Raw genomic sequence first — 12,236 nt, 5'->3', positions numbered from 1 at the left:
AAGGAAGTCCCAAAACAGACACTGGAATTCAGCAGATACTCAAACATCAGTTTCTCCATTGTTCTGGAATGCTTTTATATGCCTCTAACTGTGCTTAAATTGGACTGCGTCTAGATTTAATCTTTAGACCCCCAGAAGGAGGAGTCCAGGAGCACGTGGTAACTTTGCTCACAATACCCAACTAGAATTAAAAAATATGGCAGGACAATTCCCTCAAATGGACATTGCTATGCAGATAAGCAAGAGGCAAATGGCCCCAGCTACATAATTACAGAGCCAAGCTCAGAGCAATGTAGTTACTTGCAGTGGGTCCTATTCACACTTCTACTCACTGGTTTATTTGAACTTAATTACCCTGTAATTAGTGTCTATCGGTAGAGGAAATTTGCTTGAATTTCCATCCTTTTCATCTCTAAATAGAAGACTTAGAAAAACGTTTAGTGTTAAGGTAGTTCTTGTTAACAAATAAATATCTTCCACAATAGATTTAAAAGGAGAACTCAAATTCATTACTTTATAATGTTCCAGAGGAGGAATTTAGCTTCTGTCTACCCTTTTGCCAGTGAAGACACCTATATAACGAAAATATATTTGAAGCACGGAGCTAATTCACAGTTGTTGCAGAATGGGTAGCCAGTGACAGAGAATTCTATTCAAATTTGCTGTGAATGAACATTATCCTTTTTAACTTCTTATTCTGAGTAAAATATGATAACTGGTCTACCCCATTTATAATAGAATTCCTAGAATTAAATTCCATTAAAATCTTACTGAATTTATATAAATTCTAAACACAAAGACTCCCCTGTAAAATTGCAAAATTCAGACACTCAGTGGGCTCTGAATGAACAACTTATAGGAATGAAGGGCCCCTACAAAAGGTTAAAGGGTTTCTATATCAATTGTGAACCGAATACTTTGTAAGAACAAAGCCTTACGATTATGTATATTCTCAAAAGGAAAAAATACTTTCATTCAGAAAACGTATACACAATGAGCAGTTAACTACTCATATCTTAAAGATGAACAGAACAGGATTTCCTGAAGTAGAAATGTTCAAGAACTTGAACTTAAAAGTCTGAGAATACATTACTGACAGATTAGGTTATTGCTATTGATCACAAGGATTTTCCACAACTAATCCCAGAGCTTGGACAGATAAGAATGGAATCATCCAGACAAAATTACCTCCCACCATGGACTGGCCTTTGGATAAACAAGCCTGGGAGAAGGCTGGAAGGAGAAGGGAGAAGCAAATGTGTGTGATGAGGAGGAAAGCGGCAATTCTCAAGAGTCTACGTCCTCTCCATTCTCCCACCAGGAAAATGTAGCTAGCTGAAAGCATGCTTGTTGAATGTGGATAACGGGAATCACATGATGAAATAAGTGTTCCATCTGTCAACAGTGAGACTGATGGATTGACAGGGAGAGAGAACAAGTGGGGGGGGAGGGCAGAACAATGCAGAGATAGGAGGAGGAAGGGATTCAAGGGAGCAACGTCAAGACTTAATAAGCCACTATTTATAGGCAGGAGATGAAGGAGAGAGCAGTCAAAGATGACTCCGAGGTTCACTCTCAGAATGGGAAACCAGCTGCACCGCTGAGAAAAATAGGATCAGTCAATGGATAGCTCTCTTCCTGCTGATTTACATTCATATTGATAAAGACATAACCCTGAGCAATGCCACCAGGTAAAGGCTTTTGTGATTTGTGATTTGTTTGCTTGTTTTGGTACTTCAGATTGAACCCAGAGGCACTCTACCACTAAGCCACGTCCTCAGCCCTTTTTATTTATTTATTTTTCTAATTATGAGGCAAGGTCTTTCAAAGTTGCTGAGGATCACCCTAAGTAACTGAGGCTAGCCCAGAATTGCAGTTGTCCTTCCTTGGCCTCCAGAGGTGCTGGGATGTGGAGCACCATGCCTAGCCTGGGTTATTTTCAACTGACTACAACAATAAGGATGTTGGCCCACACTGTCAACTGAACCTGAGAATCAGTGAAGACAGAATGACACCAGAAGTTATATAGTTAGCAAAAATGAATCAACCCCTGAGCAGAAAAGATTATTTGGGACACACACTGAAGCAAGACTTTCAACAGGACAGCTGTGGACTGTTCAAATCAATTCAGGGTGAAATGATCAAAAATGGTCTAGATTTTATGGAAGAAAAGAATCAAAAATTATGGTCCAAACTCAAATGCCTACACAGGCCAAACAAGTAACAAAAATGAAGAAGGGTGGGTGTTGGGCAATAAAGTATCTTAATCTGTATGGTTTCTGTTGCTATAACTGAATACCATAAACTGAGTAATTTATAAGGAAAAAAGGTTTAGTTAGTTCATGGTTCTGGAGATTGGGAAGTCCACAAACATGCCACTGGTACCTGGAGAGGGCCTCCTTGCTGCATCATAACATGGCTGAGGTCACCATATGACATGGCAGATCAAGTGTGCTAGCTAGGGTCCCTCTTCCTCTTCACATGAAGCCATTAAAGCTATCATGAGGACTCATGACTGCCTTTAATCCTGATTGCCTCCCAATGGCCCCACCTCCAAATGCCACGAACACATGAATTTGGGGATTAAGTTTCCAACACAAATTTTTTGGGGGCACATCAAACCTCAGCACAAGAAATAGGTAGGGGGTTGCAGTAATGGCCTGCATACACACTATCTAAAAAGGAGTCATTTGCTGACAATAGGTGGATTTAGTCCCAGCAGGGCTGGAGGCTCATTGTTCTGCTTCGTCAAGAGAGACCACAGCACCCACCACTTCTACCGTGTTTCGTTTTAAGTTCTCCAAGTACTTGTCCATGCCTGAAATCACTGTGTCACTGTAACCGTTGTTGCTGTGTTTGTGGTGGGTCCCCCGCTGTTAGAAGGGGAGCTCCAGAAGGAGCCACATGCACAACACAGGCTCAGCTCTTGACCCCCCAGGGCTTCCCATGTGATATGGCATGAACCCCAAACCAAGCCCCTGGTGTTGACCCAGCCCTCACAACCCTTGCCTCCTACTCCTGTCACTTCTAGTGCCTCCTGTCTCTCTCCTTTATAGGCTCTGCAAAGGAAAGACCTGGGTTCAAATCCTGGCTCTGTCTGGCACTCACTTGCTGTTCATCCTTTGTGAAGACATTAAGCAAAAGTCTCAGCAGTTACCTCTATAAATATCTGTTGCTGGATTTCTAGAGAATAAAGTAGGATTTTTTTTTTAAAAGTCACTACAAATTTAATCCTAATGCTTGATTCTTTAAAATTTCCCACGCTTTGGTTTTCCTGTCTTACACTTAGCCACATCCAAGGTGCTGCTGATACCCAGCAGACCAGGTGGTGCAGGCAGAGCCTCTGCTCTGCTGCCCCTGGCTTCTCTTCTCTTCACCTCCTGCACAAATGTATTTCCTAATGGTTTTTGAGGACCAGCCCAGTTCTCTCTTCCTCTGTGAGGTTTCCTCTGACTTCCCTGGGCAAAGGTTACTCTCCCCTCTGTGTGTCCACAAACTTCTGTTCTTACAACTGTAACTACACAGATATGAACCACCAGCCACCAGCTCCCTGACACCCCACCAGCGAGCAGAGTAGGGACTAAGTATTACTTCTTGTCCTATCCCCAGAGCCTAGCACAGTGCCTGATTCAAAAGAGGTATTTAATAAATGTGTTCTGAATCAAACAAACCTGAATGCCTAACACATATGAATCTGATTTGCTAGAAACAATACAAGCAGACAGACACATCTTGCTGTGACATCGAGCAACTAACTCCTAATAGTGACAAAAACTACCATACGAGCAGCTCATGACTGACCCATTAATGGTGGGCAACAGTGACGGGGATCATCTAGGAATTGTTACCCCCTTATCTTCAGGGGATACATGCCAAGATCTTCAGTGGATACCTGAAACCAGGTAGAGTAGCAAACCCTATACAGTCTATGATTTTTCCTGTATACACATGTATACAATAAAGTTTAATTTATAAATAAGACACAATAAGAGATTAATAACAAAATAAAACAATTATAACAATATATTGTGATAAAAGTTATATGAATGTTCTCTCTCTCTCTCTCTCTTACAATCTCATCATACTAACCCTTCTTCTTACTCACCATTACCCACCACAACTGAGACTGCAAAAGGGAAAGCTATGGGTAAGGGGTACCACTGTATAGGTATTTTTGCTATTTTAAACAATATAAGCAAATGGTGTGACTTGTACAGTACCAAAAATTCAAGACCAAAAAATTACCTCTCCTATTGATCCAGCATAGTGCCAAAAAATACTAAAATCTCTTCTTAAATTTCAATTTCATTAAAACATGAAATTTTATGGGAACTGCTGTACCCTTTCTAACATATGGGTGTTCAATCATCAATTCATTTAACAGATATTTACTGAAAGTTTCCTACATGCCATGATTACAAATAAAACCACAACAAGTCTGAATTCTACATACTATAACTTTATAATGACTGCTTAAGAAAACCTGGAAAATTTGGGAGGGGGCTGTTGAGGACAATATAAAAATTTGTATAACATAATCTATCCCTATCAAATCTGAGGAAGGGCCTTGTGACAATTCAGACTTGTCAAACAATTAACTGCATACAACTGAGTTAGGAAGAAGCAAGGACATGTTCACAGTATAGTCCATAAAACTTTATAAACAGGCAGGCACAGTGGTACAGGCCTGAAGTCCCAGCTACTTGGGAAGCTGAATCTTTTCCCCCATATTCCAAGTCATATCAAGTCAACTTTCTGTTGACTTTTTAAAATTGATTCCTGATAATAAGGGTCATAAAAGCATATGTTCCAGAATTCTAAAAATGTATGAAAATATCTCACAGGTGAGACACTTAGGACCCCTATGCCATGCCAATAAAAATGGAGCTTCTGAAAAGTAGTCTTGTTCAAAAGTAAAGTAGAAAGCAAAAATAATCACTGTCATCTAAATTCACTTAGACTGGGGGAATAGCTCAGTGGCAGGACTCACACTTAGCATGCCTAAGGCCCTGGGTTCAACCCTCAGCACCCATAAATGAATAAATATTGAATTCACTAAACTTCTCTCTCTTCAATCTGGGGTGGTGGGGACTAGAAAAGGCCTGTTTACCTAAATATCCGTCCATGGCAGAAGGCAATTTTGTTTGGATGATTTCATTTATATCTGTCCAAACTCTAGGTCCTGTTTCCCATGCCCTGTGGAATGCATAGTGTACCCCTTCCATTCCCTTCAGACAGAAGAGAAAAGAATTCTAAGGGAATGGAATATAAGACAAGTGAGTTCCAAAGAAAATTTTCAGGAAAAGGTTTCTAAACTTCCCTAGAATAGACCTCATAGGATTATCTCAGAATGAATGAATGAGTGAATGAATGAATGAATCTAAAGTGTTTCCCCTGCTTTCTAAATGTATGGTTCATTTATTGATATAGTGCATTAATGGTTAATAAAAATCTAATGTTTAGTAATAATATAATTCCATTTTGGAACATAAAAGTCTCTCAAGTGAAGAAAATAAGTATTGATTTTTAAGAAGTTAAAGATATATATATATAGATAGATAGATATAGATATAGATATAGATATAGATATTTTTTTAAGAAAAAAAAAAGCTAAGTATTTTTTCTCTCCATTCTCACATGACACTCAATGCAAGCTTTTGGCACCAGAGATATGGGGAATTTTTTTCCCCACACACTCCAAGCAATTTACAGATTCTCCATTGGACACAAGCTAAATGTCCTCTGATTCAGTTCAATTCTGACACTGTCTATCTGGAGATAGGGTAAGAGCCCAGAGATTGAGGTCTTAGTCCCACAAGACTTTGGATGCCCATTTCGGATGCCAATCATAAGCCCCAACTTGGGACCTGTGCTTCTGAACCTGCTATAAATTATAGTTCCCATGATCCCCTCCGCAGAATCAATTTAATTTGCTAAGAGAGTCACAGAACTCAAAGAAACACATTTACTAACTTATCACAAAGGGTATTACAAAAGATACAAAGTAACAGCCAGATGGAAGAGATGCATAGAGCTCACTATTGGAGAAAGGGTAAGGGGGTCCAATCCCTCTCCAGGTGTGCCACCCTCTAGGAACCTTCATGTGTTCAGCTATCCGAAACCTTCCAGAAACTAGTCCTTTCGGGTTGTTATGAAAGCTTCAATTCATAAGTATGACTGATTACATCACTGTCAATGGTAATCAACTCCATCTTCAGTCCCTGTCCTTGGGGGTGAGACTAAATGTCCTAACTCTCCAATCATGCCTCAGTCTTTCTGGTGATCAGATCCCACCCAGAAGCATCTAGAGGACCCCAGACACTAGTCTTAATATTATCATATAAAAGACATTCTTATCATTCAGGAGACTCCAAGGCTTTCAGGAGAACACAGAATGAAGACCAAATATTTATTTCACAGTACAAAACAAAATTAATTTTTTTTCCATTTCAGGTCCTACTACTGCTACATGGTAGTAATATTCACTTTCCAGGTAATAAGAAAAAAAAATAAATCATCAGAAAATAAAACTGTCTATGAAGAAATATGAATTTAGTTAAGCACAAAAATAAAGCACATAACCATTTAATTCTAAGTTGTCTATAAATTCCTTGTCTGCTCTGGACTATCTTGGTTTATGCCTTTCATTCTGGTGTAATTATTAATTGTGTCCACTCCTCCCCAAAATGGCAGTTTGGAGAATTGGTTATTCACAACTTCATTTGGAGAGTGAAAGAATCCCTGAACATTCTTTGACAATGAAACATTAAGGTTTTCAGTGGCAATTGTATGTTCAGAAGTGCTTGGCACAACCTGCTTTTAAACTCCCCAATTTTTGAAAGACTTAATAAACATTTTAACTTTCACAGTCGTTAAGTAATTAGGACCCATCATCACTGAGTACTTATGAAACGTCTTCTGACATAAATGTGGAGCTTGGCCTGGCAACCTATATTTGGGAACTTCCCTCTCCACCTCTACCCCCAATCCGGGGATCCAGGAGAGAGGCACAGAGGTACAATGATTCAGCATTTTTAAGGCCTTCATTAAAATGTGCTATGGAATCAGGGGAGGATAAAGAGACCCATAGCACACAGATACTAAAATCAAAACTTCTTTAACTTCTTTTTATAAAAGCAAAAATGATGACATTCTATACTTTATCAATGAAACATTTGGAAAGCAGCCAAACTGACAAGCGTGTCTCCCAGCACTGTTACCAGGCAAGTGGTCCTAAGATGTAGCAGGAAGCACAGGAACCCTTTTTAAAAGTCAACTTTTTCAGGAAATGCTTAAAAACAGAAGCAGAAGGGAAATCACAGAACACAAGGGTCAACTTCAGGGCAGTCACCACATCAGAATGATATTGTATGGACCTGGATGGGAAAAGTTTTTAGAATGCTGCTTTATGTCATTTGTGTGACTCCTGAAGGACAGATCAGGTCTTTTCCAACCTCCCACCCTTATTTCTTATCTGTGAATCCTTAACATACAGTTTGTGTATCAGGAATGTGCAACAAACTCCACTGAATTAAACTAACAAGAGAGGAAGAAAAATACTTTCAAATATAATTTCTATATAAACATTCTTTCCAAAGTAGAAAAGAAACCCACCACCAGGATGGGAAGTGGAGAGGCTGAATCACTCCAACAGCAAGTGAGTACTCCATAATGAGACTCTATTCCTCTACCCAAGAGGTGGGTCAAGGTTAAACAACCTTATCACAGAAAGTCAGATGCATTACAGTCAAATCATGTCCCACAAACAAAACAACTATGCAAAGTTAGACTACAAGACAAGCATGAGTCATAGCCACCAATACTGCAGTTATAAAGTTCTACTAAAATTTCTTCCACATTTCAGCTGCATGGCGCTTGGACATTTCTTTAAAATAGGCTTTAAGGCAGGTTCTTTTCTCCTCCAGCAACCTGTTCAAAGGCACTGAGAACTAATCACTTAACCACAGAAAGTCTCATTCATAAAGAAAACTGTAGCCCTCCGTTCATTCTATCAAAGGGGCCCTAGACACTTCTTCCTAAAGGCAACACCCACTATCAATAACACAAATGGTAGACATGATGTATTAGCCCATTAAATGACAGAGAAGCTGCTGGTGAGAAAGACCTGACAGAGAAAAGAGACCCATTATCTCAGTAAGGTGGGCAGCAGCCACTTTATAATAATGTGAAATGGGGCTGGGCTCGTAGATCAGTGGTAGAGCATTTGACTGGCTCGTAGCTCAGTGGTAGAGCATTTGACTAGCATGTGTGAGGCACTGGGTTCAATTCTCAGCACCACATAAAAATAAGTAAATAAATTGTCCATTGACAACTAAATATGTGTGTGTGTGTGTGTGTGTGTGTATATATATATATATATATATATATATATATATATATATATAATGTGAAACAAAGTTAACTTCACCAATATTCAATATGGAGGAAGCATTTTCTCCAAGTTCTGCCTTGTTTTAAAAAATAATAAAAATTAAATATGCAGGTCTCTTGAATTTTATAATAGCTGCTTTACAGTCTTTGGAGAGTCACCTATAAATCTTATGTCTTTAATCTCATCTGTAAAATGGGAATAAATACTGTTATTTACCCATATTTCCAGAAAACTAATAAAAAGGAGGATATAAACCACAGATAGTTTTCTTAAATTCTTGAAGTTTAGACATTTCCTGCTCTTGTCAATGAACAGATATAGGTCAAAAGAAATATTTAACATGTAGATTCTATTTTCTGCTTTTAATGGATTATTATACAATAATCCATTCTATAAACTTGCCTGGGTCAAAAATATTGTTAATAAATAAATAATTGGAAGAGTTTAAGTAGATCCCTTAAACTCTTTGGCCACTAAACATCTTTATCTTCCACTGAATGTCCTTTTAAAAATCAGTGACACTTTCTGAATTAAACTGAAAGTAAAACAGCAGCTCCCAATCAATGCAGATTAAGTTTTGAAGCACTATGTCAACCAAAACTGGTCTTCTTATTATGCAAATGATTTTTTCTAGTCTTCATAATCTTTTAAAATGTCAAACTGTTGACCTACTGATGATACAACTGCAATATTTTCTTCCTAATGATCAACTGAAGAAAGAGTAAACTTAAACACTCAAGTTCTAAATGGAAAGACTGATGGGGAAACTGCTACCAAACAGCCTCTTGCAACAACCTTGTATGTGCAGACTGAATGGAGTTTTTACATCATGGGAGGTAGAATCCTGCACCCTTACATAAAAGTTCACAGAAACAAGGCGGGACATAAACACAGTCAGGCTATTTATTGCTCAGCGCCCAATGCACCTGAAAGACACATGGACTATGTTTCAACTGCTAAGCTTCTAAGGGCATCTAAAAATGCCAGTTCCAGGTTAGTCAGAGAAAAGAAATAAACAGTAACCCTATCCCAGTAGAGTCCATGTAATTCCCTCCAGTTTCTCCCCTAGCATAATATTAATTGGTTTCTTCATCAAATGCTGCAGTAACATTTGTGAAATCAGATTTTGGCAGAAAATCAAATCAAAGGAAAACTCTTCAATGGCAGCTACTTTCTGCTATTGCCTCCTGCCCAGCCTCCTGCCTACCTTATTATGTTTTTGCTGGTGTCTTGCCTTTGTGTCAAGAACATGATAAGGGCTTTCTGAGTCTTGGTTGATGTAGTATATGAGTCTTGAAGGCAGTGTGATTTCTTTCTGCATTGCATTGCTGTAACTGGTGTTACTGCTGCTATTCTGTTGCAATGTATTGTCTTCATCTGCCAGGACTCCCAATTTTTTTTCTGCAGTTTCATTCCAATGCGGAGCTGGGGGGACAGGAAGCACAAACATACACAAACACAAACATATACACCCCATAAATACATATGTACTAAAATGCATTTTTTCATTAATTAGATTTAAAAGTTTTCTATGTGTAAGCAGGTAAGAAGTGGAGACACAGAAAAGCAAGTTATGGCAACAATGAAAAGATCTGAATAGGTTAACGGCCAATAAGGCTTACACAATCATGTATTAGAATCAAGTATACATTTTCTAGCCATCTAGAGACGAGGGGGAGGGGCAGACTGTACTTAGGGAAGAGTCATTAAAAGTACTTGTTCAAGGGTCCTGACCCTCATCTCCACCCCTTCTCTGAGTCTACAGAAGTTCAACTGTGCTCTGCTTAATAGTATCCCATCTGAGAACTAAGAGCACTCCAAGGATAACTTGAATGCTGACTTCATGGGCAGGGAATTTTAATTGATTCTTTTACCAAAATGGAAATTTTGCCTTTTAACTTTGAGATGAGCAAAAATCCTTTGCTACAGAGCGATGTGGAGGCTGCGGCCTTCGATTTTTTTTTTTTTTTTTTTTTTTTTTTTTTTTTTTTTTTTTTTCCTGACCAGGCCAACTTTCTGCTTTCAGTGATTTCCAATCATCAATGTATTGGACATTGTGTTGTTTTAAGTGTTCATGACATGCATTTTGAGAAATCACAACCAAAGGTCGTGCACAAAGTATGTCTTCTGCACTTTAATTCTTTGGCCCCTGAAGTATGCCTCCCTCCCTCATCTTAATCTCAACTGCAGTGAATAAGCCTGGTGGCAAATTTGAGGAAACAACCCATTGCCAGTATTATCATTACATGCTCCCCGCATTCATATTAAGGCTCCAGCACGCAAGAAGCAACTTGCTCCCTCGCTGCATTTCCCAGTCACTGGTTTCCCCTCCGCAAGTTGCATGAGAGCGCTGAAGGACCCAGATTCACTAAATACCTCCCAGTGGAACCACAGTAATTGGAATGGGTTTTTAGTGAATGCAACATAAATGGACTTCCAAAAGTGAACTAGAATGAACAGGGGGTTAGGAATGAGAAGGGTGGAGAGGCAGAAGGGAGGCACGCAAAGGCCAAGCCTGGGACGTGTCCAGGGCGCACGGACCCGCGTGCCCTTCGCTTTCCTCTACAGGGCCCCGCGGGGAAAGCAAGGCAAAGGGCACCGGGCCATACCCACCGCTGGGCGCAGGGGCCCCCCAGGCGCGGGGCCGGGACGAGGCGGCGAGCGCAGGCAGCAGGAGAAGGACGAGGAGCAGGAGACAGGGCGGCGCGCGGGCCGGGGCGCGGACAGGCACCGGGCCGGCGGGGCCGCCGGAAGGGCCGCGAGAGGCGCCGGCAAGGCTGCAGCCTGCCAGGGGCGACCGCCGGGAGCTGCTGCCGGGCGGCTTCATGGCTCATAGCTCCCGGGCGCCGCTCGGTGTGGCCAGCTAGTGCGCCGGGCTGGGCTGCGGGGCGGCTGCGGGCGGAGCCGGTCACGCCGGCTGGGCGCGCATGGTGCCACCGCGGGCAGGGGTCTCGGGGCTGGGGGCTCAGGGCTGGGCGGCGCGCCTCCTCAGCTCTCCTCTCAGCCCCTCCCGGGGCGGACGGCAGAGGAGTTCAGGGGTCCCCGCCGCTCCGCCAACTTGGAGCCTCCTCAGCGGCTGCTCCCTCCCCGAGGCGGGCGCGGCCGCTCAAGCGACTGCGGGGGCTGCTGCCGGGCCTGAGGGTGCTGAGGCGGCGCGCGGGAGCGAGCGGCACGGGGACGCGCGGCTCAGGCGTGCGCCCTTCCCTCGGGAGCGCGCCCGAGAGGGGTTTCGGGCGCTGGTGCTGATGCTGATGCTGATGCTGCTGCTGTCGACCGGCAAGGGACGCACTGCGCATGCTTTACTGTGGGGAAAGGGGGAGCAGCAGAGTGATGCAGCATCCCGGGCAGCATCAGAGGTGACGGTGGCACCTCCAAAGATGAGGGCGGGGGAGCAGGAACTGGCGGTCAAGGGGGAGTCTGAGGAAAAAAGAAAAGTGCGGGGCTCCTGGGTCAGAAAGAGGCACGATCTGGAGGAAACGGCCCGAGAAATCGACCTTCTTTTCCCCCATCCCAGACCTCACATTCCCACTCCTATTCCAACCCCGCTGCTCAGGAAAAACTAAGGCCAAGCATTTCCACCTTAATCCTTTATGTATTTTCTTTCCGCAAGTAAACATGAAGGATTGCAGCGGGGAGGCAAAAATAGCGTTGCTTCTCACTCAGCTTGCCAACAGCCAGCGGGACCACGTTGGCTGGGAAGCACGTCGGCGCGTCGCGGCCCGGCCTCTGCGGACCGCAGAGCGTCAGGAATCCCCGCGCTGGGGTACTCCGCCCAGGCCCGGGTCCTCCCTGCCGGTGCCCTGGGGCTTTGAGGACAGCATAGGAAGCCTGAAGGTGTTTCCTC

At 42.3% G+C, this 12,236-nt stretch overlaps 1 protein-coding gene across 4 annotated transcripts in view; it reads right to left on the bottom strand.

Annotated features, from left to right (window-relative positions):
* Adam23 (ADAM metallopeptidase domain 23) overlaps positions 1 to 11,594 on the bottom strand; it is a 156,414-nt gene extending 144,820 nt beyond the window's left edge. For 3 of the 4 annotated variants that reach the window (XM_047546468.1, XM_047546470.1, XM_047546471.1), the window contains exons 1-2: positions 11,006 to 11,593; positions 9,600 to 9,817 (exon numbers count right to left, since the gene is read on the bottom strand). In XM_047546468.1, the coding sequence (XP_047402424.1) occupies positions 9,600 to 9,817; positions 11,006 to 11,219 (432 nt within the window). In that variant the 5' untranslated portion in view covers positions 11,220 to 11,593. Of the gene's footprint in view, positions 1 to 9,599; positions 9,818 to 11,005 lie in introns of all 4 variants that reach the window. The other variant, XM_047546469.1, reaches the window with a different exon arrangement.
* Positions 11,595 to 12,236: the final 642 nt, after the last annotated feature.

Source organism: Sciurus carolinensis, chromosome 3 (assembly GCF_902686445.1).
Source record: "Sciurus carolinensis chromosome 3, mSciCar1.2, whole genome shotgun sequence".
Classification (NCBI taxonomy): Eukaryota; Metazoa; Chordata; class Mammalia; order Rodentia; family Sciuridae; genus Sciurus; species Sciurus carolinensis.
Note: the sequence above shows the minus strand (reverse complement) of the source record. Positions and strands in the feature narration are given on the sequence as shown.